The 26,523-nt window shown below is 44.3% G+C and overlaps 2 protein-coding genes across 5 annotated transcripts in view; one reads left to right on the forward strand and one right to left on the reverse strand.

Moving 5' to 3' along the window:
* HERC3 (HECT and RLD domain containing E3 ubiquitin protein ligase 3) overlaps positions 1–13,294 on the forward strand; it is a 112,850-nt gene extending 99,556 nt beyond the window's left edge. For all 3 annotated transcript variants that reach the window (XM_077815020.1, XM_077815019.1, XM_077815018.1), the window contains one exon: positions 11,684–13,294. In XM_077815020.1, coding sequence (XP_077671146.1) covers positions 11,684–11,892 — 209 coding nt within the window. In that variant the 3' untranslated portion in view covers positions 11,893–13,294. The remainder of the gene's footprint in view (positions 1–11,683) is intronic.
* Positions 13,295–18,301: 5,007 nt separating this feature from the next.
* FAM13A (family with sequence similarity 13 member A) overlaps positions 18,302–26,523 on the reverse strand; it is a 188,753-nt gene continuing 180,531 nt past the window's right edge. For both annotated transcript variants that reach the window (XM_077815021.1, XM_077815022.1), the window contains one exon: positions 18,302–25,238. In XM_077815021.1, the coding sequence (XP_077671147.1) occupies positions 25,112–25,238 (127 nt within the window). In that variant the 3' untranslated portion in view covers positions 18,302–25,111. The remainder of the gene's footprint in view (positions 25,239–26,523) is intronic.

Here is a 26,523-nt window from a genome sequence, read left to right on the forward strand (position 1 = left end):
TCCCCTGGTGCTTTCCCCCCACTAGGTCTGAAAGGGTATGGGTAAGTCTCTTTGTAGCAGGGGGGCTGGCAGGGGAGGCAGAAAGGGAAAGGCCAACAGTTACAAACCTGGGTGCCTAGGCACCTACACTCATATGTAGTGTTACGAACTGCCCTTCCCCCCACTCCCCCCCGAGCAATTCAGTCATGTTTGAGAGAGACCAGCTGGTTTTAACAAGTTATTGAAAACTACAACAGGATTTACATATATGGTCCTAAGTACAACTACATCAGGTAAGTAAGATCTCACTTCCTGCTGGGTGGTCCGGCAAGGCATGCCAGCTGCAGTCAGATAAATCTGTTTGTCGGTCTAGAGTCTGTCACTACTGCACCACACACCACCCAGAGACGCTCTTAACACACCCATATGTACTCTAGGCCAGTGGCTTTCAACCAGAGATACGCAGAGGTCTTTCAGGGGGTACATCAACTCATCTAGATATTTGCCAAGTTTTACAACAGGCTACAGAAAAAGCACTAGCGAAGTCAGTTCAAACTAAAATTTCATACAATGACTTGTTTATACTGCTCTATACACTGAAATATAAAGTACTATATTGATATTCCAATTGATTTATTGTATAATTATAAGATAAAAATGAGAAAGTGAGCAATTTGTTAGTAATAGTGTGCTGAGACACTTTTGTGTTTTTATGATTTTGTAAGCAAGTAGTTTTTAAGTGAGGTGAAACTTGGGGGTCTGCAAGACAAATCAGACTCCTGAAAGGGATACCATAGTAGGAAAGGTTGAGAGCCATTGCTCGAAGCTACACATGTGCCCTGTGACAGCACATACATAGCGTCTCCAGACCTGCCTCCACCATCGCTCCCTCTACTGCTAGAAAATGTAGAATACTTACTAAAAAGATAAACATTAAAAACAAGAAAGGGTAAAAATGCCTCACCCCGGGGACTCAAGAGTGTCTCAGGGTGTGGCCTGTATGGGGGGTCTCCAGTACCATAACAATCCATCCCTCTTGGCTCACTGTCAGATTTTACCAAGTTAGTGTCAGGCCGTACCCACATTTTAGTGAGTATCCTCATACCGCTTTTTCCTTTACCGTTTGGTTAATGCCATTTCCATATTGATTTGTAATGGCAGAGCAAATAACACATTCCCAGCATCAAGATTGCAGTAATGCTTTGAATTGCAACTGTGAAAGCAACTGTGTGCATCAGCATCACTACCTGAACTTGAGCATTTTAAAGCATTCTGGTGGGTTGGCCAACCTTCAGTTGGATAGGTCCTGCAGATTCAACGGGCAGCTTTTGCTGTAATGATTTAGGAATTGGCAAAAGAGTAATTTTGGGAGCAAAAGTGGTATTAACCTCATGATTGCTAATGGACAGGCCTTAAAATAAGTGATTCAGCACTTTTCTGTGGACTTACATATAACTTAGAATAATAACTAAAATTTATATCATTAATAAATGTAAAGTTAAACCAGCATTCCCCATAGTACATGCCTCCACAAGTACTTCAACCTCCATCATACCAGGTTTCAGTTGTTACAGTAGATTCAACTGAATTGGCAGAAAAGGTTTGCCATGCACAAAAAGACCATCTATTACTATCTGACAGGGGTGATCAATTATTTTTTGTCAAGGTAAGTCACAGGAGTGTATGTATTAGCAGGAATGTTGTAAGCAAGACACAAGAAGTAAATTCTTCCACTCTACTGTGAGCTGATACAGCCTCAACTGGAGTATTGTGTCCAGTTCTGGGTGCCACATTTCAGGAAAGATGTGGACAAATTGGAGGAAGTCCAGAGGAGAGCAACAAAAATGATTAAAGGTCTAGAAAACATGACCGATGAGGGAAGATGAGGAGGGAGGGAGAAGAATTGTTCTTACTAACCTTTGAGGATAGGACAAAAAGCAATGGCTTAAATTGCAGCAATGGAGGTTTAGGTTGGACATTAAGAAAAACTTCCTAACTCTCAGGGTGGTTAAGCACTGGAGTAAATTACTTAGGGAGGTTATTGAATCTCCATCATTCAAGATTTTTAAGAACAGGTTAGACAAACACCTGTCAGGAATGGTCTAGATAATATGAGTCCTGCCATGAGTGCAGAGGACTGGACTAGAAGACCTCTTAAGGTCCCGTCCAGTCCTACAATTGTATAAGAGTTTCTATAAGTTCCAAATTTCTTGATCAAGATATAGTCAAGATCCAGACTCCAGAGAACATAACAAGAATAATGATAATAAGTAAATAAAAAGATTTTGAGGTCCATTGAAAAGCCTCTGGTGGTCCAGATTTGGCCCACTGTCCTCCTGTTGACTACCTCTGCTACATAGGGTAGCAATTCTATATCCTAAATCAAGCTAAGAATCCATTTTTCCAATAGTATCCACTATTGTAAGCTATTCTATAAAATGAATTATTTTCTCCTAATATGATTTTGAAAGATAAAGTCCTCAGATTTCTGCCAATGATAGCTCAGACCATGGCCCCTCTACCACTGAGGGAGCTCGATAACTCAGAACAGGTCTCCCCACGTAAGTCCAATGCTGCTGCATCCCGATAACTTCGGCAGTTTCAAATAGATCTTGTAGCCATGATCCCACATAGTAGATGCCAGGATTCTCATAAAATACCAGGTGGTAACAATGTTCTCATAAAATACCAGGTGGTAATGATGTTCCCTGCACATGTTTCTGAAAAAGAACAAAAACAGAGGGCTTCTCGCCCTGCTTAAATCAATGACAGAATCTCTAACTTTTAGGATTTACCAAAGGGTTTTAATTATCCCCTGTGGTACCACTTTAACTGTCTTCCGTTTTGAGGTAAATGTACTTGATAGAGGAACTCTGCTTACCAGTAATAACTAGGGCTGTCAATTAATCGCAGTTAACTCACGCGATTAACACAAAAAAACAATAGACTACCAATTGACATGTATTAAATATTTTTGGATGTTTTTCTACATTTTCAAATATATTGATTTCTGTTACAACACAGAATATGAAGTGAACAGTGCTCACTTTATATTATTTTTATTACGGATATTTGCACTGTAAAAATGATAAACAAAAGAAATAGTATTTTTCAATTCACCTCATACAAGTACTGTAGTGCAATCTCTTTATCATGAAAGTGCAATTTACAAATGTAGATTTTTTGTTGTTGTTACATAACTGCACTCAAAACAATGTAAAACTTTAGAGCCTACAAGTCCACTCAGTCTTACTTCTTGTTCAGCCAATTGCTCAGACAAACAAGTTTGTTTACATTTAGGGAAGATACTGCTGCCTGCTTCTTATATACAATGTCACCTGAAAGTGAGAACAGGCGCTCTCATGGAACTTTTGTAACCGGCGTTGCAAGGTATTTATGTGCCAGGTATGCTAAACATTCCTATGCCCCTTCATGCTTTGGCCACCATTCCAGAGGACATGCGTCCATGCTGATAATGCTTATTAAAAAATTAATGTGTTAATTAAATTTGTGACTGAACGCCTTGGGAAGAATTGTATGTCTCCTGTTCTGTTTTACCCACATTCTGCCATATATTTCATGTTATAGCAGTCTTGGATGATGATCCAGCACATGTTCATTTTAGAACACTTTCACAGCAGATTTGACAAACGCAAAGAAGGTACCAAAGTGAGTTTTCTAAAAATAGCTACAGCACTCGACCCACGGTTTAAGACTCTGAAGTGCCTTCCAAAATCTGAGAGGGACAAGGTGTGGAGCCTGCTTTCAGAAGCCTTAAAAGAGCAACACTATGTGGAAACTGCAGAACATGAACCACCGAAAAAGATGCTGGTGGCATCTGACTCAGATGATGAAAATGAACATGCATCGGTCCTCTCTGCTTTGGATCGTTATCGAGCAGAACCCATCATCAGCATGGACACATGTCCTCTGGAATGGTAGTTGAAGCATGAAGGGACATATGAATTTTTAGAGCATCTGGCATGTAAATATCTTGCGACACCGGCTACAACAATGCCATGCGAACGCCTGTTCTCACTTTCAGGTGACGTTGTAAACAAGAAGCAGGTAGTATTATCTCCTGCAAATTGCAACCAAACTTGTGACGTTGGTCAATGTCAGATTTTACAGAGGGCCACCAAGCTGTTTGCAACAGACTTTCAGTTGAACAAGCAATGCCCTGATGACCCCCTGGATCATGTGCAAGATAAGTGATCTCACTTCTTAAATGTTTCGGCACTACCCACACCCACTGGCCTTGGGGCTTTGCAATGAGTAGCCCCCGCCCCTTCAGGTAATATTCGAGAGAGAAACTCCTCCCTCACTAGCCTTTTTAAAGAGACATTTCAGAGACATTTCAGAGTTAGACCTTTGCCCTGCTTTGCAGCGGGACTATCTGTATTTTCTGGCTCTTTGGTTTGAATCCTTGCTACAACATTTTGTTTTGGAGGTTGCCCGCAGGGTCCATTTAATGCTCCCAGTTTAGCTTCATAGTCAGCCCAAATATTCCATTCTGCCACGGGTCCTTTCTTTTGATGAGCTTTAACTTTGCCAATTAATTCTTCTTTTCAAAAGGATAATTATATACAGGTATCATTCGGCATGTGCTATAGATTACCATCTGAGCAACACACAGTGTTTTCTTTCCATTCTGGAAGCCAGTCCACTAGAACCAGTCAGACCCATTGAGAATGGGAAGACTCGGATAGATCTTTTTCTAAAGAAACATTTTCCAAGACACAGCACGCTGCAGCCAAGTCACATACTGAGCCGAATGTGTATTACTTTTCCTAGCAATCAGTGTCTGATTGACAGGATCTACAAATGCAAAATCAGTGTAGGCTTTTCCAGCTACGTGGGACAACCAGACCTGAATAGATTTTTGTTCAGAAAAGGAGTCTCAGAAAGGTACCTCTTTCGAATGGTCAGCTGAGGAAGTGGGCGCTCATGGGATTCCCATCTACCAATATAATAAAGCAGTTTTAGATAGTCCAGTTGGAGACTCTACCTGCAAATCTCAATCCTTAGAGTGAAAGTCCAGCAAGCCAGCTGAGAATTTGATACCTACCCATCTTTAATTTTTCCAGAGAAAAGATATTTTACAGGGGTGCGGGGAGCCCTCAGGACAACAGTATTTAATCCTGTAAGAGATTCAAAATGCTGAGTGGCCCAACACACTACTAGAACTTGTTTTACGCATGCAGAAATTTTTTTCTCCACTTGGCTAAAAAGCTGAGAAGCATAGGCAGTTAGTCTCTAAGGTGCCACAAGGCCTCCTGTTCTTTTTGCGGATACAGACTAACATGGCTGCTACTCTGAAACCTGTCATAGGCAATAGGTTATCCTTGCCCAACTGATGTTGCGTTAACACAACAGAAAGAGCAGTCGATGAAGCTCCTATTCTATAATAAAAGGTGTTTGTGGGTTAGGATGTGCCAGTGCAGTTATTTGGACAATTTTTTATTTTAAGACCTGTACTGCTTGACCGTGTTCCGACTTCCATTCCCAAATTTCTCCCTTCTTGAGAATTTTATACAGGGGTTTAGCAATTTCAGCAAATCCTGGAATACATTCCCTATTGAATCCTGCTAATCCCAGAAAGGTTCTCAGTTCATGTTCAGATGTTGGTATAGGGAGGTCTAAGATAGTTTGGACTCGCTCCTGAAGGGGCTGTCTGTCATCAGGGCCAATTTCAATTCCCAGGAAGGATACTGTATGACTGGCGATCTGAGCCTTTTTCACATTTAATTTTAATCTTGCCTCACTCAGTAATTTAAACAACCAAGGTAGTACTTCTTTATGTTCTTCCTCAGTGTCTGTGGCAACTAATGTGTCATCAACACACAACAATACTGGATTAGTTTCCAAAAGAGGAGCCAGAACTTTTGTCATGGCTGCAGAAGATAATGTGGGAGAGTTATTAAATTCCTGAGGAAGTCAGGTCCATGTAAATTGTTGACTTTTATTTATGAAGGCAAACTTGTATTGGTTTGGTTTCTTTGTTTTTATGACCACAAGGACAGACCAGATGTCGTTAGTTCGATCGAAAACCACTTCTTTCCATCAGTTACTTGTTCTAATAGGTCCTGATAGGATGCCACCACTGGGAAAACTGTAGGAGTATGTTGATTGAGTGCTTGATAGTTAGTAGTCTCCAGGAACCATCCAGTTTACAGGCCAACCAAACAGGAGAATTGCTTTTGCTAGTTGTGACAACTAGTATCCCCTGGTCCACTGAGGACTTTTCCCTTTGTAATCCGTAAAATTTGTTTCCCATAATCAGTGATAGCAGGGGTTTCCTGGAGAACATCACTCCCAAGAATCCCTACATCATCTTCCAAATTTTGTTTCCCAAATTTTGCTTCGGTCTGTACCCCGGATATTATTACTGGACTTCCACCTGTAAAAGGTACTGAATGGGTTTGACTGGTGTATCCAGCCAATTCATGTCTCTCCTGGGTTTTAAGGACCCCACCTGCACTTGGTTCTACAGGTAGGATACTGTTGGATGCTCCGGTGTCTACTAATATTTTATATTGCCTATCCTCTATCATGATTTTAACACTGGGGCACCCCCAGGGATCCCCGGATAAGGGAACCTCCCTAGGTTGCCAGGACAGGCTGTCCTATTGTAGAAAGGGAGCACTAGGCTCCAGTCTTGGGCACCAGCCAAGGTTCTAACTGTGTTTACAGGCACAGATTTAACAAAAGGCTTTCCAGATGTTATGTGGTCTTGTTTAGAAAATTTCAGTATTAGCTTCCAGTATGGAATTCCTTCCTTTACCGCTCCATATTTTTTTTTAATGGTCCCTCAACTCAGAATAAGAAGATCCCTTTTGATCTTTTCCTTTTCCTTTATCCCCTTTTATCTCTCTACTGTGACCTCTTTCCTCTCCTTCCTTTTTCAATTGAATGGTTGCAACAGATCCTGTTTTTCCTTTTATTTTTAAGTCCTGCCTAGTGGAGCTATCCTGCCATGCTCCATATGCATGGATTTCACCATGAGTATTATTTGAATTGACCACAACAGCAGTCCTATTTGTAAGACCAGGATGGACCTCTGCTGTTAACATTTGTTTGTTGACCAAATTATCATGATTGGCACCCAGGAAGATTAAATCATGGACTTCCCAAAAGCCAGAGGGCGTCTCATTTTATATTCATGGCACTAGGGTACAAACTATTTTCCCCTAAGAGTGTGGCAGCTAGTTTCTTTTGAGTTTCTCTTAGTTGCAGTTCCTCATCTACATGCTTTTCTAGAATCTCCGGGGGGAATAGCTGATTTGAGATTAGGTGACAGTGAAGCTGCAACCACAAAACAAAAATCTTGATTTGTCCATCCATTTACTTTCGTTTCCCTTTCCCAATTTGAAAGCCAGCTCCAAATGGTTTCTGCTGTTCAAGGTCCCATGGACTGAGCAACAGCTTGAATTTGTTTGGGAGAAAGTGCAGTGGTTGTGGTCTCATTTACCACTTCTTTGCGGCTGCCATTTTGATCGCCCCGCTCGGTTGGTCTCCATCTGACACAGTGGCTTCTAGTGACTGGGCCATAGGATTTGGGTGACAGTCTCCCTGATCTGGGTCATCATGCCATAAATCACACTCATAATCATATTATGGGGTATATAAATCACCCTCCTCCTCCTCTGAGAAGGAGGAGATTGAGAACTCAGTTGCACGGGAATCTGTAATGGTGGCCATCTTACCCCACCTCACTTCCGACTTGGCTTGTAATTTAGCAATGACTCGATTGCAGTGACCATGGGAGGCTGCTCTTTTCCATCCCTGATTCTCCTGCATTAGCGCTCAAAGGGCAGATTGAGCATCTTCCAATTCTTTCTCTAATTCTCCTGCCCAGGTTGTTGACATTTCTCAGACAATGCCTCCTTTTCATTAGTGACCATTTCCAGTGTCACTAAAGAGCTCAAGATGGAGGCTTGAGAAGCCTGCAGATTGCTCTCAAGGAGCTGACAAGCATGCAGTTCTCCCACCAATTGCACTTGTAAGTCCTTCAAGGCTGCATGGACCTGACTCAGGGTTAGTCTACACTGGGAGCGGGGAGTCCAAAGGTGCTCTACACCAACAGAAAAGAGCTTTCCCGTCAGCATAATAATTCCATCTCAGCGAGAGGCGATAGCTATGTCGGCAAGAGAAGCTCTCCCGCCAACCTAGTGCTGTCCACACTGTCACTTAGGTTGGTGTAACTTATGTCGCTCCAGGGGTGGATTATTCACACCCCTGAGCAATGTAAGTTGTACCAGAGTAAGTGGTAGTGTAGACAAATGTCTCAGCCTTTCATGGGTTTCAGAGCCAGCCTTCCAGCATCCTAGAATTAGGGCCTTTTTTCTGATAACCCTTTTAGGCTTAGTAGTCATGAACTTTCCCCATTGCTCGTGGAGCGAAGCCCAAGGGGCTTGTTGAGAGTCCACCAAGAAGGCATCTCAGGACCACTAAGGTCCCCCATGGGAGGAGATATAACTGTGTACCTCTTTCTTCACCACCCTCTTTTTGTAGAGGCTTTAGCCCACCACTATCTGTCCTCAAGAGACTAACATAGCATTCCCCACCTGGAGTGCATGGTTGCAATCCCTGACCCCAAGTGTTGTAGTTTTACAAAACTGGTAAAAATCCTCATAGGGGGCACCAAGTGTTATGAACTGCCCTTCCCCCCTGAGCAATCCCGTCACGTTTGAGAGAGACCAGCTGGTTTAAAAAGTTATTGAAAACTACAATAGGATCTAAATCTATGATCCTAGGTACAACTACAGCAAGTAAGTAAACTCTCACTCTCTGCTGGGGGGTCTGGCAAGGCGTGCTAGCTGCAGTCAGATGAATCTGTTTCTCGGTCTAGAGTCTGTTCCTGTTGCACCACACGCCACCCAGAGACACTCTTAACACACCCGTCTGTGCTCCTGAGCCAAAAAGGGTTGAGAAGCACTGCTCTAGGCTATGCATGCGCTCTGTGACAGCACATCGCAGCATGTCCAGACATGCCTCAACCATGGCTCTCACTACGGCTAGCAAACGTGAAATACCTACTGAAAAGATAAACGTTAAAAACAGGACAGAGTAGTGGTGCCTTAGCCCTGGGGGACACAAGGGGCCTCTCAGGTTGTGGCCTGTATGGGGGCTCTCCAGTCCCTTAACAAAAGGCACTTAGGGCATCAGCTTGGTTTCTGTAGTTTCTTTCTGAGCCGTGTGACTAGAATTCAAGACACGTGGCCTAAACAGCCTGTTCAGTATCACCCAGAGTCAGTAGCCCTCTGAAGCAGGGGAATCGGAGAGTAAAGTTGGAGGTAGCAGAGGTCATGCAGGGGTCAATGAGGAAATAGTTGGAGGCAGCTGGGATCATGGACGGGTCATTGAGGGTGAGTGGAGGCAGTAGAGTCAGAGTGAATAAGGCTGGAGGTAGATGGGGGTCACTTAGGGTCACAGAGAGGAAGCTTGGAGGTACTGGGGGTCATACAAGGGTCAAATAGGAAAAATTTGGAGGTGATGGGTCACAGAGGACAAATTTACCGGTAGGTGTGGTCACAGAGGCGTCAGTGAGGGTGGGTATGAAAGCAGTGAGGTCACACGGGGTCAAGGAGAGAAAGACGAGAGGTCTTGGAGTTTATGCAGTGGTCACTGACCCCCTCAAGACCCGAACTATCTATAAATTTATCCTTTGAGACCATCTGACCCCAACTGACTCCAGATTTTTCCTCCTTGACACCAGCATGACCCCCTGTACAGTCTGCCTTACGCTCTGACCCAACAGCCTCCAGCCTCACACTCAGTGGCCCCCTCCATAATCACAGCTGCCTCCAACATTTTCCTCATTGATGCCTGCATGACCCCCATCACCTAGAGCTTGTCTCTCTGTGACACACCGACTTCAAGAGCAGCCTGGTTTAGATCACAGCTGAGAATGCCACATTCAGGACAGATGAGGAACCAGGTCAGACACCCCCGCCCCCCCCAAACTGGTGGTTTATTGTTAGAGGTCACCAAACGAGTAACAAAAGTGAGCTCCTGTATCACTTCTATGAGTTAAAAAGGAGCCAAAACAGTCCTCTAGAGGCAATCCAGCCCATCTCACCACCCAGACAACTGGATTTTTGTGATGTAGGGTTATTAAAACCAAAACCAGCACGTTAGTTTTTTCCAGTTCCAAAGAACCAGCCATACACCCCAAGATATAGCTCATGCCTTACCCAAAGACCACACTTGTAGCCAATCCTCTGGTAGCTAAAAACTAAAGGAAGAGTTATTAAGAAGTTAAAATATACATTATAGTTGATTTCCGAGTTTGTAGATTAGGATAATACCAGTGCTGTTAAACCTCCTAGTTTGCAATAAGGCTCTCTGGATCACCCAAAAAGATTTGGGGTCCATCAGCTTCCCTTTGTTAGAAATCGTAACCCAGAGATGTGAAGCAGGAGTGAAAACAAAGAATGATGTCACAGTCTGCAATGTATGCCTCTTAGTCCAGGTGCATGGAAAGTTACATACACAAACCTGGAGGCCTGGGTCACATGTCCTTGCTGAGTCAGGAGGCATTCGTTGGCTGCATGCTCCTGAAGAGACCTCAGAAGGGAACCCTGGAAGAACTGATTTGCCTGTAATAGGCCATCAAGCAGGCTGGCTAGCCCAGGTGTAAATCTGTCTTACCCAGAAGCAACAGGTTTGAGATACAAGCACACAGCAAAGTTTCATAACTTCATATACAACTATGGGATGGTCCAGCTATATAGGACAACCATACTCAGTGGACTAAAACTTTTCCAGTGATACCGAACACAGCATACTTTGTATGAGATTTATTACAGTTTGGCAGCAGTGATGATACATTAGTGTAACATGGGCTCCTTTCCTACAGTGTCATGCGGGCTATAACACAGGATGCCTCTAAATGTTTGCTCGTTGGCCCTCCATGACCCCCCATTTCCTCCACCCTATCGCTGTGTGACTCCACTATCGCTATACTCACCGTGAGTGACCCCACTATGAGCCCTATTGCCTCCACGTTTTTCTGCACTGACTATATAACCCCCCACTACCTTTAGCCTCGCTCTCCTTGCTCCATGTGCCTTCAGACCCGCAGTCATTCACACCTTTCAAATTTGAGAGCAGTTGGGGTCAGCTCGGGTCACTGAGAATGAATTTACAGGCAATTGGGGTCATGCAGAGTTCAGAGAGGGTGAGGATCAAGCCAGGGAGGTCATCCAAGGACACAGACAGTAGGACTATATGCATTGGGGTTCACAGAGCGGTCAATGTGGAAAAATTTGAGAGCAGTTGGTGTCAGCTGAGGTCACTGAGGATGAACTTCCAGGCAATTGGGGGTCATGCAGCGTTCAGAGAGGGTGAGGCTCAAGCCAGGGAGGTCATCCAAGGACACAGACAGTAGGACTACATGCATTGGGGTTCACAGAGGGGGGTCAATGTGGAAAAATTTGAGAGCAGTTGGGGGTCAGCTGGGGGGTCACTGCAGATGAATTTACAGCAATTGGAGTCATACAGAGTGGTTGAGGATGGAGCCAGGGAGGCCATTTGAGGCCACAGACCCTTGGGCTGAATGTTGTGGGACTCACAGAAGTCAATGTGGAAAAATTTGATGTGGGGGTTTTAGTTGGTGACAGGATTTGCCGTCCAGTTTTGGTGCCTTCATTCGTGTGAGGCTGCCTTCTTAAAGTTATGTGTTTTGTTTCTGGTCTCTCAGTGTTCCTGACCGGCAGCGACCGCATTCCTATCTATGGCATGTCAAGTTTACGCATCATCATCCAGTCCACGTCGAGCGGGGACCAGTACCTGCCCGTAGCTCACACCTGCTATAACCTCCTCGACCTGCCCAAGTACAGCAGCAAGGAGACCCTGAGCATGCGGCTTACACAAGCCATCGATCACTATGAGGGCTTTAGCTTGGCCTGATCGGCAAGTGACAGAAACGGAGACAACAAATGGAGCAGGTTTTATTTTTGTGACATAATGGATCAGAATGTTTTTTAAAAATATTAGCATCAAAGGACACGGAGGCCCAGCATGAAACTGTCAACTCTTTCTGGGCTTTTTAGCAGGGAGAATGTGTGCACTGAAGTCTCGAACCCATCAAACAAAATCAGTTCAACTTTTTTTTTGGTTAATTGTTTTTATTGGCAGCAGTTGCTTGCAGTTTTCTTTCCACCATCCCCCATTTATTTTTTCCGTCATCCTCAATATTTTGATCTTTGCTGCGCCTTGTGTTTCTGGCAGTGGGTGAAATGGTGGATTTTTTTTTTTTGAACTGTCCAACCCTCCCTGCTTTACTACTGCCCTCTCCTCCCCTCCCCCTGCACCCAACCCCCAAATGCAAGCTGGGTCTTGCTTACATAGAATTGCTACATCTAATGCCCACTACCCTCCTCTCTGCAGGACAGTTGGGTACTGGGGTGGGAGCACTATTGTGACACTTGTCTCCAACCCCCCTTCTTAAGGTACACACTCAGTTTGTTTGCACCAGACTCTGGATTCTGTGTTTTTTCTTTTGGTCTCAAATTTTGATTGTGTCTTTCCCTGCTTAGCCTTTTTTAGAGGGTTCTCTTGGGGGCAAGGTCACTTCTTTTTAGTTCTGAGGAAGAACAAAATTTGGAAATTGGTTTCCCAAATTGAATCTCTACCAATATAGAAGTCTACAGTGGGGTTAACCTAGTCCTAGTTTTCCTCCTCACAGGCAAGTGATCCTGATCAAATGTGAGATGGCAGCTCCAAGAAATCAGAATCAAATCCACAGGACAGTGTATCAAACCCACGGGCTTGTAGATGTTTGGAATCAGGGGTTAGTTTTTCAGTGCAACATTTCTACTTTCTACTTGACACTTTGTGTCTCCATTAAATGCTGGGACTTAAAGGCAATCTTTGTTATAAAGGTTCTGTTGATCACATTTGAAATGTACATTAATGCTTCTGGGTGGGTAAGAGGATGAATTAACCACCCATTTCACAAAAAGATTAGTGAGCCCTCCCCATGATCAGTTAAAATGGTGAACAATCTCTCATTTTCCAAGAATCGGTGTAAATCTAATTTTAAACCCTGTTGGAGAACGGACATATTTATGGAACATACAGTATTTATGTACCATGTTTGATACGTAGTATTGAACTTTGCACCTCTCTAACAAACGGTTGTAGGCATGGGTTTTTTTAAAATGTGCTGATTACTACATTGGTAGCTTGTCAGCCTCTTTATAAAACAGCATTAAAGACAAAAATACAGCTATAGAAAATGTTTATTTTCTATGTGTGTGTGTGTACATACCTCAGTATTATGCAATAAATGTGATGTTTAGTTCCCCGATCATTTGCTCTCTTTGTTTGAAGGTGTGGAAGAGGGATGGAAATATTGTGTGTGGGCGTTCAGCTTGGAGAGAAGCGTGGTAGGAAAGTATGGCTTCCTCACTCCACTAGGCTCTGCTCGCTTCCGTGGAAGCGCTGATGGTGCTATAGTTCTCTTTCCTCTGCCTTTTCCTCTACACCAAGTGACTTTATGGGTATATGCTATAACTAATGGCTTCCCTCTTGCATCAGAAAGATGTATGTTAGTCAGCTTCCCTTCAGCTGCACCAGTAATATGGAGCAGACAACTCAATTATGTGGTGGGAGAACCTAAAGGACCCCCTCAAATCAGGGCTTCCTTGAACAAACAGTGTGAGAGGCCCTGCCCCCAAAGCACATATTGCCTAACTAGCCAAGATGGAGAGAGGTAGTAGTATTCCCATTCTATAGGTGGGAACTGAGGCAGAGAGACACTTGTCCAAGGTTGCACAGGTAATCGGGGTACAACCAGGAACTATGTCCAGCTCTTCGGCGTCCCAGCTAACAGCTGTGCCATCTTTCTTCTCCTTGTACCCCACCTTGTGGAGTGCTTTGAGAGCCGCAGAAGGGTGGGGTTAAGTGTGTGCCTATTTCTGTCATCTTCTCTGGGTACTGTTCTGTCAGTGCACAAGCAATTCTGTAAAATGGTGTTTTGAGTATCAGGGTGCAGTTCATTACGGTGTCAGACTGTGGGCGCATGAGAACTTCCCCAGGCTGCAGGAGAGGGGAAGAATGTTCTCTGCTGGCTTAAGCTCCCAGAGGCTACTGAAGCCCATCTGGGAGATTTTAGGCTGCTAAAAGTCCGGCAGCGCAGTGGGGCTAAGGCAGGCTCCCTATGTGACCTGGCTCCGCGCTGCTCCCGGAAGTGGCAACATGTCCGGCAGCAGCTCCCTAGGACGAGGTGCGGGCAGAGGTCTCCGTGCACTGCCCCCGCCCCGAGCACTGACTCCACAGCTCTCATTGGCTGGGAATGGGGAACCGTGGCCAATGGGAGCTGTGGGGGCAGTGCTTGCAGGCAGGGGCAGTGTGCAGAGCCGCCCATAAGCCTAAGAGCCTTTGCTGGACATGCGGCCACTTCTGGGAGCCATCTGAGGTAAGTGCTGCCCAGCCGGAGCCTGCACCCCAAAACCCCCTCCCACACCCAAACTGTGTCCCAGAGCCTGCACCCCAAACTGCCTCCTACACCCCAACTCCTTGCCCCAGCCCTGAGCCCCCTCCCGCACCCAAGCTCCCTCCCGGAACCTGCCCCCCAAACCTCCTCCTGCACCCTAACCCCCTGCCCCAAGCTCAGCCCGGAGCCCCCTCCCACACTCTGAACCCCTTGCCCCCAGCCCAGAACCCGCACCCCATCTTGCACCGCCACCCGGTGAAAGTGAGTGAGGATGAGGGAGAACAAGTGACGGAGGAAGTGGGGCTGAAGTGAGTGGGGGTGGGGCCTCAGAGAAGGGGTGGGGCCTCAGGGGAGGGGCAAGGCAGGGCAAGGGTGTTTGGGTTTGTGCTATTAGGCAGTTGGCAACCCTGTGCTCACCAAGATGGTTTTTTGGTGCTATTACTGTCATTACAACCTGGAAAAGGGAAAGCTGCTCAAAGCATTGATTAGGTGCACAGAGCAATCCTTTCCTTGTGTCTTTTGCTGCTGGAGGTTAGAGGTTTCATTTCCTTTCATAGGCTGTTGCTCTGCAGGGGGGTGCAGGAGGGGACCAGTGCTTCCCCCATTTTATTCTTTGAAGTGGTTTGGCTCTGATTTCTCTACAGTTGGATTCGTGTGGCTGGGGTATTGTGTATGCCCAAATACCCAAAACTTGTTAAAGGATGATCCTCAGGTGCTGTGGAGCTAAAAGCCCCTAGCCGTCGTTGTGGATGCAGTGGCAGCTGAATGCAAGAGGGGTGTGCGATGCTGGGTGGATTATGGGTGACCATTTACAATGCTGTTGATACCACTAATACAAAATATGCCATATAAGGTCTCAATGGAAAAGTTATGATTTGCCAAGTATGATAATCTTGTTTATACATTAGTAACGTTGTATGGCGCGCAATAAATATGCGTGGCATATCTGTATCTCAAACCTGTGCTGTGTATCTATGTGCCACCCGCAGCCAGATTGGCATCATCACTTTCTAGCCTGCCTGATGGCCGAGCAAAGGCAATCAACTGTACAATGAACCCATTGAGAGAAGGCAGGGATACACCTATGAGTCAGCAGGACACCTAGGGACATGCCCATGGAGAGGGGACTCTGCTTTTCCATGCCCATGTTCGGTAAGTTTGTGTTTAGGACAAAAAGTACAAACCACCTGGCAAAAGGTTGCTGCTGTTTCTCCATTTTGTCTTCAGTCCTGCTTCTTTACGCTGGAGTAACTTATCTGGAAGCTGAACAAAGGACTGAATGAGTCCTCCAAGCTTTGGATGCGTTTCAGAGGGACTCTCCAAGCCAGCAAACTCACCAACTGCTAAGAACCTGATATATGGACTCCAAAGCCTTAGTTATATATCTAATTGCTTTACCATCTAACAACTCTCTTCTCATTCTTTTCTAATAAACCTTTATTTTTAGATACTAAAGGATTGGCTAGCAGCATGGTATTTTGAGTAAGATCCAAATTAATATTGACCTGGTAATGTGTCTGGCCCTTTGGGGTTCAGAAAAACATAAAGCAGGCTGTGTGATTCCTTTTTTCAGCTTCTTGATAACTAGTGGCGGGATCAGGAGCACAGTTTGACTTGTTGGTCACAAACCCCTAGTTTTTGGAGAATCTGCACTTCTTTTTGGAGCCTGCCCTGCCCTTGGCATTTTCAGTGAGGGCTACTCCAGGCACCCTGGGTCACAGGGTGTTCCTCTTGGTGTTTCAGGCCCAGGTCCTCAAAGGTAGGATGGTGATCAACTTCCAGTCTGGTTCTCAGGCTTTGGAAAATATGGTAGCTATGGGAAGAGAAGGTGAGTGGGGAATGCGAGGAGGAAAAGGCTTTAGCACAAAAGCTGAGGCTATGTCCACGCTTTCAGAAGGACTTTCTCAGTCTCCTCCCCCGGCAGCACCCGAGTTCAATGCTGAGATTATTTCTAAGAACCTATTGTTCATGCTTGCTGGAGGACAGAGAACTTACGGCTCAAGGGAAGGGAGATTGGACATTTCTGTTCTCCCTGTCTCCTGCTACACAAACAACGTCGGGTTGAACCGACGCAAGAGGTGGCAAGTTCAACCCTGCTAAGAATTACTCTCTTGCACAATGAACCTGGGGAACTCATTGTCACCCAAGAGATTAAATCTCATTAGCAGAGATTAAAAAAGGACTGGATATTTCTATCGGTAACTGAAGCCTCCATACTTTGCGCAAATAGGAGTATTAGCATAACCGGACATCTAGCTTCCAGGAGGAAATTGTCTGGGCGGTGGGATGGGGGAAGGAGCCGGTTAGCCCATCGCTACCTACTGCAGCATCTTCTACTGAAGCATTTGGTACAAGGCACTGTTGGAGATGGGCAACAGGGCTTGATGGCCACTGGTCGGATCCACTCTGGCAGTTCCTGCGTTCCTGAGAGAGAAGCTGCTCTGGGTGCTCTGCTTCTGACGATGGGCATCGTGTAGCATGGTAGTGCTTAAGAGATTATGTCACCTGGCTTCTATGTGGCTGCTTCATTCTTCCAGCTAGGCAGCCTGTACCAACCAGAGCATGCACCTCCCATGAGTATCTCCCAAGATAGCTCTTCCTGTCTCAGGATTGGCTTCTACTCTACCAATGGGAATTTTGCTTGAGTAAGAAGTCCTTAGCTAAAGCCTCAAAGAGAGACAAGATGCTGGGTTAGAAGAGCCTGGCTCCTGAGTTTGCTTTGAGAGAAGGAGTTAGCCGTGATCGGGTCTGTTCGGGAGAGAACTTGGATGGGGAGGAGGGACCTCTACTTCCCAGCCATGCTCCTGGCAGCAATCCTGCACTGTTCAGAGCAGCAGATGCTTTCCAGCCCCCAGAGTAAGAAACTCACAAAGCTTTACAGCATAGAACTCCTCCACTAAGGGAAGGAGGGCGGCAGCCTGGAGGGTGGTGGTCATGTGCACTTGGCAGCAAGTCAGCACTTTAATGCTCCAAGATTAAAGGAACCTGTGGGAGAATTAGAGGATCACAGATGTTTTAAACAAGTGCAACAGTCCCTATCCCAGAGAGCCACACAGGGATGGAGTTTGCAATGCAATTAAACTGGGAAACTGAGCCATACCCACACCATTTTGCCACTAGGGAGCGAGTGCTAGTCCTTTAAAAATGGCTTTAAGTTTGCTTCTGTTTGCAGAAAACTCAAAAGCTTTGAAGTGAGGGTGTGACTTGGAAACATGGATGCCTTTGGCATGACCTGCCTCTTGGTTTTTATCTTCCTGCACACTTTACAGTGGCATCCCCCTCTCTACAGCAGACTTATATAAGGAAGCTCCCTGTGTACCCCTATGAGATAATATATCAGAGGGGCAGGGGATGGGCTGAAGGGGGGCCCTTGTAAACATTTTGTCACCAAATTCAAAGGCAGGTGGGGTGATTTGCCCACCTCTCATGGAGTGCACACTTCTCTTTAGATATTGCTAAATCATCCCTGCTGCAGGTGAGAGAACCTAAAGCTCAGAAAAACACTCTTGCAGGGCAAACATTTTGCCTTTAAATGGCAAAGATTTATTTTATCAAATCAGCAAAAATTCCCAAGGCAGGATATACCTAACATTTATTTCCGCCCATGGTGATCAGTGCCAAATGTCTAGGACCAGCAGGGCAGTTTGTTAGCACCCCTAGTTCAGGACTTAACTTAGCAAGGCCCTCACCTCAGAACAATATCGTATTCTATCCCTGGAGATGCGTGCAGCTCCTTTTTCCTCTCCTCACCCATAATCTTCGCCAGCCAAATCCCTAATTAGGGTTACCGAGCCTGTTGATTGTTGCACCAGTCCCTTTTATTATCAATTCGCGCAGACGTTCACCGTGGCATGCAGTTGGCAAGGACTGCTAGAGACCTGCAGTCAAAATAGTTTTATTTCCTTTGTTTCATACAAAATACAATCATGTACAAAAATGTACACATAACATTTGTCAATCAGTTTACATTAAAAAAGACACTGTAGATTCAAATTAAATTTTGCTTACATAAATCATGTAAACATAGAACTGGGCCCACACTGGCTAAAATTTCATTATTTGTTAAATATGTCATTTGCACAAGCCGGTTATGAGTTGCTTTCATACAGAGAATGAAGTCTGCAAAAGTGATTTTTCTCCAGCCATGCATCTGGCTGTTACTGGCTTCTGAACTCCAAAATCAAATTGTATACACACACACTCACAGTCATTTGTGTAAATATATACGCCTCTATGTATATACATATACACATAATAGAAGATGGTTTACACCAATGCATGCAGATGTCCACAGAGAGGCACAAGTAGGCACAATGAATACTTTGAACATACAGGTTGTAGCAAGCATTAAATACCCTGTGTCATACAGAACAGATAATATACAGGTTGGACAGAATTGGATGCCCCGCATGCCATCATGAATAGCTTGGATGTGCAGATCCTCTAGATGTACAAGGCCAAGAACTTTGACAATTCTTTTTGCCAAGGACAACAAGATACTTCAACAATACATCAAAATGTAAGGCTAGCACAGCATATGGTTCCTTCATGGATAAAGCTAATAAGGTAACCTGTAGAGGACTCACCAATCTCACGTCCAAAAATAAAGAGGCATTATACACTGCAAATGATGGTTTCCATTGGCAGAAATCTATTTGCCTCAAAAGAATACGGCCTTTCCTCATCCTTTTTTGTTTTTTTTGTTTTAGTATCTGCTTATAAAAAGCATGTAGAAATAGGGTAGGAGAGAAAAGTGGTCAGAGGTCATTCTGATGAAACCACGTTCCATTCTATCTAAAACCCGGTCCTGCTGTAGTCAATGGCAAAACTCCCATTAACTTCAGTGGGGTCAGGATTTCACCCCATATATTTAAAAAAAAATATTTTTAACTATGCTGATTATTCATAATGCATTAGGGTTTGAGACAGAGCGAAACTGCGGCAAATCTTCTCGCCCATCCTGCGGCGTGTTTACTTTCACGCAGCAGGGACGTGAACAAACACGGCAAGCAGTCTCACTTTCTGGTTTGCATGCACGAGCACACAGCTGCAACGCTGTTTGCGAACACGACCATAGGCATGTTTGCATTCAGATGGAAACTGGCTGACATGCGCTTTAAAAAAAAAAAAAAAAATTACCCCAATATTAGGTTTTGAAGGACCAATATTTTTTTTTAGCCTGGTCATGTCCCTTTAAAATCCTGGATCCTAGAACTCCATATCGTGCAGTTGAGGATACAGGGTGGAATTTTCAATACAGCTGAAGGAAGTTAGATGACTTCCGAGGGAGCTGGGTGCCTACCTCCCTTACGCTCCTTTCAGAAACCCACCCTAAATGCACAAACAGGACTTAAAAAAAAATAAATGGCACTAAGTACCTCCCCCTTTGCCTACCAATAAAAAGGCTTGCAGATTGTCAGAGTATTTGCATAAAATCCACTCACAGAAATGTCTCCTCCGCTCTCCTCACTGCCCACGTTAACTGGAAGGATTTAGAATGTCATCACATTTCCCATGTGTCAATCCCTTCCCCTGCTTAGTAGGGGCCACGCAGACACTTACAGGGAAACCAGAAAAGAAACCACTTTCCGAAATGGTGAGAGTTGGATTAAGGCTCCCAGAAGCAGCCTGTCAGACTCATGTGTATGTCACCATGCAGGCGAGGTTCAGAGTCAGACCGGTCTCACATATCTGTGAGGTCAGAGTCCAAACCCTTTTCCAGCTGGCACCTGGCCTTCACTAAGGGCCAGTTCCTGTGCAAATCAACAGGTCCGTTGCTGTGGACTCTAGGGGCAGCAGGATCAGGTCCCAACACAGCACAGGCATTTCAATAACCCAATGACTCCCTGAGGGGAAAAGCAAGAGGAAGCAGTCAAACTTATGCATTTAACTGCACTGCAAGGATTTTGGCAGGAAGTGGGCATACTGTCGATGCACTGAAAAGGTTCCTTCTTGTTCTGCAGATATTGCCAGTTCAAACAATGTTCCCAAGATACAGAATATCACTAGAGCCAGTAATCTCTCAACAACTAGACAGCACTTTTTAAGTGTGCACAGTGTAGCAAAGCACTTACTTTCTGAAATGCACACAAAAATGAGAGACATTATTCAGAACATTAGCAGCTGCAAACAGGCAGCAGCTGTTAACCACATGCAGTGATTCCCCAAACTAGCACAGAGGCATAGCTAATGATAACTACTGCAACATGGCACCAATTCCAGAATTCAAAGCTACTTTCCTCTCTAGAATGAACAGGGGTGCACAAATTCCACTCCCCCGCAATCACTGGCCACCGATGCAATTTCTCTCCCACATCAATAAGAAACCCAGATGTTGCTGTGGGTCCTCACTGCGAGTTCCCTGGGGCACGGAAAATGTGAATAAGTCAACGGTACAACTTTGCATACCACCTGCAAAGCATTCGTGTGTGACAAAATCCATGCTATAAACACACTGCATGTTAACTACTGCACTAGAAGCCTCTGCAAATTTAACAAACACCGTACCTAAACACCAAGGCTGCAGATAAAGTTCCCTCTGACTTCTAACCAGCTACTTCCATTACAACCTAGACATGAGATCTGTACAGAACCAGGCATCGACTGTGATATCTTACTCTCAGTGATTTATCCACGTTATACTACTGGACAGCAAGCACGCTTCTATTTCTGTTCTGTTTCCAGTGTGTCCGAATCACCATTTTGCAAACATTTCCCTAAATGGAAGTCTTGCTGAGATGTCACTAATCTATGCTTTTCCCTCTCAGGCACAAGGGCTTTTACCATGACTTGACGGCACTTATGAATTTTTGCACATATATGGAATAAAAACTGAATCCTAACAGCATGATCAAGAAATAAGATGCTTTAATTACACCATATTTAATATAAACATCTATTAATTGAGGGTTTACGCCAAAGTAAACAGAATAAAAGCAAATGCTACCTGTGAAAATTACAAGCTTTTGCCATCTTTAACTCTTTTACTTTTATCATCATATTTGTACCCTGTTTATCATCATCATCATCATTTTTAAATAAACCTCATTTATTATGTTAACATTTAGTTAATACACAACCACGCACTCCTGAAAAAACAAAAGGACATGTGTCGGTATCATTTGAGGCCATGCGAAGCCAGTTACCAAACAGACCATAATGCCACCAGAGAACAGACTACAAGTTCTATTGCCATGGAAGTATATTTTGTCTTATTCCAACAGCTTACTCATTTTATTTGAAGTAGATACTTGTACTGCACTTCACTCCTATTAAAAGCACTCTCACTTGCATTCAAACATGTTCTCATGTAAACAGCAATATAAATTGGGTTATACACTCAAGGGCCTACAGTAAGTGAAATAACAAAGGAAAACTGAGATAAAAAAAATGATAGCAATGATTTGATTTTTGCATGAAATTTTTTGGAGGTGGCAGGGGTTGATCAGTACCTGTACGGCTATTTTGTGAACTGCAGTAAATTCTACTAAACTCAATCAGTTTGCAGGAGATACATCTCAACTGGTGCTATTCATTTTATGTTTTTGTATAAAGAACAGCTTTTTAACAACAGAGAGCTAGACAAGGATTTTTAGAGTACAATTTTGGCTATATAGGTTTTGTTATTAGCTTTCAAACTTTAAAAATATAATCTCTCTAAAGTGCATCATTATACTTATAATTTATATAAAGTATCTGAAATCATAGCAAGGTGCCATGTAAACAGCAGTAGCTAGGCAGTCAGAAAACCCTACAGTCTTATAAATTTAAAAACAAAATATTTTGCTATATGCGGTTGGTCATGAATGGTCAGGGGCAACAAAACAGTTAATTATCAGTACACAGTTCAAGCAGGCTTTTAACAACAAAATGTAGTCTTTGTGACTTCTGGAGTTTTGCATGATGGCTACAGACACTGATGGCTAGGTAATCGCAGCCACTGTAATTTAGGTATTAAGGAGATACGGCCCTGATTCAGCAAAGTATTTAAGTTTGTGCTTAAGTCGATCTCTACTCACAAGAACACCAGCCACAGGCTTGACTTCAAGCATGTGCTTATTTCAATAGGACTTGTCACATGGTTAAGTTAAGCATGGGTTTGAGTGCGTCACTTAACTGGCACCTAATCGTACAAAAGGCAACCAGCAATACTGACTTCTGAGAAACCCAGCAGCCATTTTTGTCCTACCATTTCTGCTACTAAACACCACTGTCATATTAAACAGTTATGCCCAAAATACCCAACCCTCCCCTGCACCCTTTCAACTGGCATAAAGCTGGTTTGGAGGACAATGGCACCACTATTATTTCCTGGAACTCTCAGACATCTTGCATGCAGAAGAGAAAGAGGACTGTTGTCAGCCAATCTGGCCCACATTTTCAAAAGTCACCTCTGCATGTGTGTGCCCAGGTATAGACATCTCTGGGGTCCGGTTCTCAGAGGAGCTGAGTGCCTACAACTCGGAGGTCAATGGAAGCTGTGGGTGCTCAGCACCTCTGAAAATCAGGCCCTAGGCTGGGCACCCAAAAACTAAAGGCTACCTTTTAAAATATAGGCTTCAGTCTCTCCTACTTCTCCTATTTCTTCTAGGTGGAGGGGATAATTCTGTGATCGATGAAGAACAACCTGGAAAATCCCCCTAAGTGCAATGAATTTGGTGACTAGCAAAAGAAAAGACCCAACTTATTTATACTACCTCTTACCAACTGGCGCTGGCTTATCTTTAATGTACTACTTCTCACGGGCCCTGTCTGATGCCTGACAGTTCTAGATAAACTTGCCAGGGTTCTTGGACGGGGAAGAGAGAGACATTTCTTTTTAATATGTTTTGAGATACAGAAGCTATTGAAACACGCTGTAGATGTTCTGTATCTACTGTGGCGAGAATCAACATGACATAGCAAAGTGGGGGAAATGCGCTGAGGGAACATGAACTGCCACGTATCTTGGAGCCAGACTGTCCTTGTACGTAAGCATGGGGTAGGACGCAGGCAGGCTTCCCACCTCCTCATCTGACCTATACCAGGGCCAAGCACAATTGCAATCCCTGCACTCAATATCCACTGCCCTGCTCCTCCACATTGGCTCACTGATGGGATCAGAATGCAGGAGGGAGTATGCAGGCTTGCTCCATCTACATGCAGCAGGGATGAATCCTGCCCTGGGAAGTCAGAATTCTTGCCCTAGTTCCAAGTAGGGGCCTCTCCCTGGGCTGTGTGAAGCTGCACATTGAAGCTCTTGAGGGTGATGCAAGGAAATAATGGAGGCCAAATGCTCAGCACGACAGTAATAAGAGCCTTATACTTTTTTTGAGCTCATTTCCCTTCAAAATAGCAAATGTCTAACATCAGCATCTAAAACACCTGTCTATAATTCATTCACAATGTTTTCCTTTCTGAAAATTGTTCATGTTGACTTGAGTGTGTTAAGTTCCAACTTTTGACCTCAGACTCGCACCCTTCCAAGGGCAGAATTTGGCTCAAAGTTTCCCGATTCCTGAAGCATCCTCTCTCCTCCGAAGTATTTAAATTTGCAATTATGAGCAGGAAGAAAAGACCATGAGTTCACTGTGTTCTGTATCCCCGTCTCTGCAATTCACACTGAGTGCTGTAATCCATGTGGTCTTACCATTTAGTGCACAAAAGAACAAACCTTCGGGTGTGTGCGCACTATACGTATATGGACTGTCCAGCTCAGCCTTTCATGTCAATATCAGACACTGAAAGATTGGTGGGCTGTTTATGTTGATGTGGACAGATCTTCAATCTGCTTACCAGACACCTGAACGGGGAGAGCTGTAGTGACAGAGCAGCTCGTGCATTTCAATATAACATCTCAGCTACTAAAATCCAATAGGATTCTGACTACTGCCGTCAGAACCTCCACTCTGATCCGAATGCTCAATCACAGTCCTCGTGTCACAATACAAAATGCCAGCTAAGATGACCTGGCAACTAAGCGTATTGCTGAACTTCCTTTGACAGTGCTTTTCTGATCAGAGGCAGCTACCATTTACCTAAGCAGAAGTGACAGTTAGAAAACACATGGGTAAGAAAATCAAACACTGGGAAAAGTCACACTAAAGGCCAATGCAGTAGGCAGGGTGTTGATTAATAGCAATTCTCCAGCACTCAATGGGGTAACCGAAAAGGCCAAATTCCCAAACACCAAACCTACAGGTAATTTGGGAGCTTGAGCTCACTGTCACTGTAGCTGAGAGAGAACAGCCTCAGGACTTCCCAACAGCAGGAACCATGTGTCACGTTCCACTGGAAAGGGCACTCGTTTGGGAAAGAGGAGGTTATTGGATGATTCACCACTATTCATACCAGTCAGCCTCTCACTATGATTCTCTGGAAAAACATAATCTGACTCTGATATGCTAAACATGACAGAATTGGGAAGCGAATCAAAGCTAAGGACCCTTTCCGCGCAGTCTCTGAGCGTAGCATCACCGCTCTCTTGCTGGAAACCCCAGTCTAGGTGACTGGCCTGGTGGCACAATGGACTACAGCAAGTGCAGAGAGCGATGTAAGCCACCCTTCCTCCACCTCCCACCTCTAAAAATGGCCTTTCAGTTCTTGGGGAGCTGCTGAGCCCCTCATTGTAGGGCTCCTGCTGCACCATTCATGCATTCATCTGGTTGTCTCGGTCTCTTCTTAGCCACTCTGTGAAGTCGATCAGCTTCATTACATAATCTTGGAACTAATATCTCTTTTACTGATCAGCACCTCCAGCAACCTCAGCTTTGCCTTAATCTGCTTGTATTCATTGTATTCTTCAGCCATGGGAGTGCGATCTTCTTTCTGGACATTTCTAACAGAAACAAGGAGGAGATGTGAGAATTTTCTGGCAGGACATTACTTCCCCAGCTATCCCCCACTCCGTTACTTGTCATCTGCAGAGAAAAATGATGAATGTCATATTTAGTTAGCTACAAAAGGAAAAAAAGGTGCATAAACTAACCTAATAATGGGGTGTGAAACTCAGGATATTTCTGTGTCAAAGCTGAAAGTGATCCTGATACTGTTCTAGAGTCAGAACATATTGACATTCTTGTATCAGAGCCAGTTATACTATCCCCCCCAGACTTCAAACAGTGTTCAGTTTATCATGTCTTATGACAGCTTCCTGTTCCATTGAAACTCTCTCACTGGTTATAACAGAAGCTATTATGAGTGGGTACCCCTTTCCAAAGGTATAAAAGTTTCCATTTCCAGTTCTGGAGGGTCATGGGATATCAGACCATAAGTTTGTCAATGGAGCAAGACTGAATACTGCCCATCCTGGGACCTGGGCCACACATTTTGGGCAGAAACTTCTGCGACGACAGAAAGAAGGAAACTTTTTGTTGCAAGTTAACCCCGGGTCCTTTTTGAAGCTGAGGAGAGATTCAGAATGTTAGAAAAAGTCTCTGCGAGTGATGAGCCACGGGACAAAAGGGCTGGTGAGGTAGTCAAAGGAGCATAAATAGATGCATTTAGCACATGGATATTATCAGCTCATATGCGACATAGATACATGTCCATGTACAAGTGTATACACACACACACACACAAACACCAGCAGCCAATGCAACCGAACTGAATTCCCAGCTGCATTCTTTTTCTGAGCTCTGATGCTGTACACAGAGTGAGTGCTTGAGCTGCAGACTTATGGCCAAATTCTCCACTCAGATGCACTTGGTTTATACTGACGTCAATGGGAACCATGCTCGTACAAGGAGAAAATTCAGCTCGTAGGGTTTATGATATCAGTTGAGCCCCTCCCCAAAGTGGGCCTACCTTTGCATTCACTGTAGGACCATCTTTCCCCCTAGAGTACATATTTTCATTATCCAGAATCTCTAAAGTCTAGGGTGTAGCATGTTATTTCTCATTATGGAGACTTAAATATGGAACAGACTCTTCATATACACAATATGTTACAAGAAATCACATGCATTTAACTATCAAGTTTCACATTTCTTTTTGAGAGATGATTACACCTCTTGTTGCACTGTTTTAAGTGCTGCTATTTAACATTAATTTATTTAATGAATTACCCATTAAGTACCAAAGTAGTGTTTGCACAGACCAACAAATGGGAGGGAGGGATAGAG

Source organism: Eretmochelys imbricata, chromosome 4, assembly GCF_965152235.1.
Source record: "Eretmochelys imbricata isolate rEreImb1 chromosome 4, rEreImb1.hap1, whole genome shotgun sequence".
NCBI lineage: Eukaryota > Metazoa > Chordata > Testudines > Cheloniidae > Eretmochelys > Eretmochelys imbricata.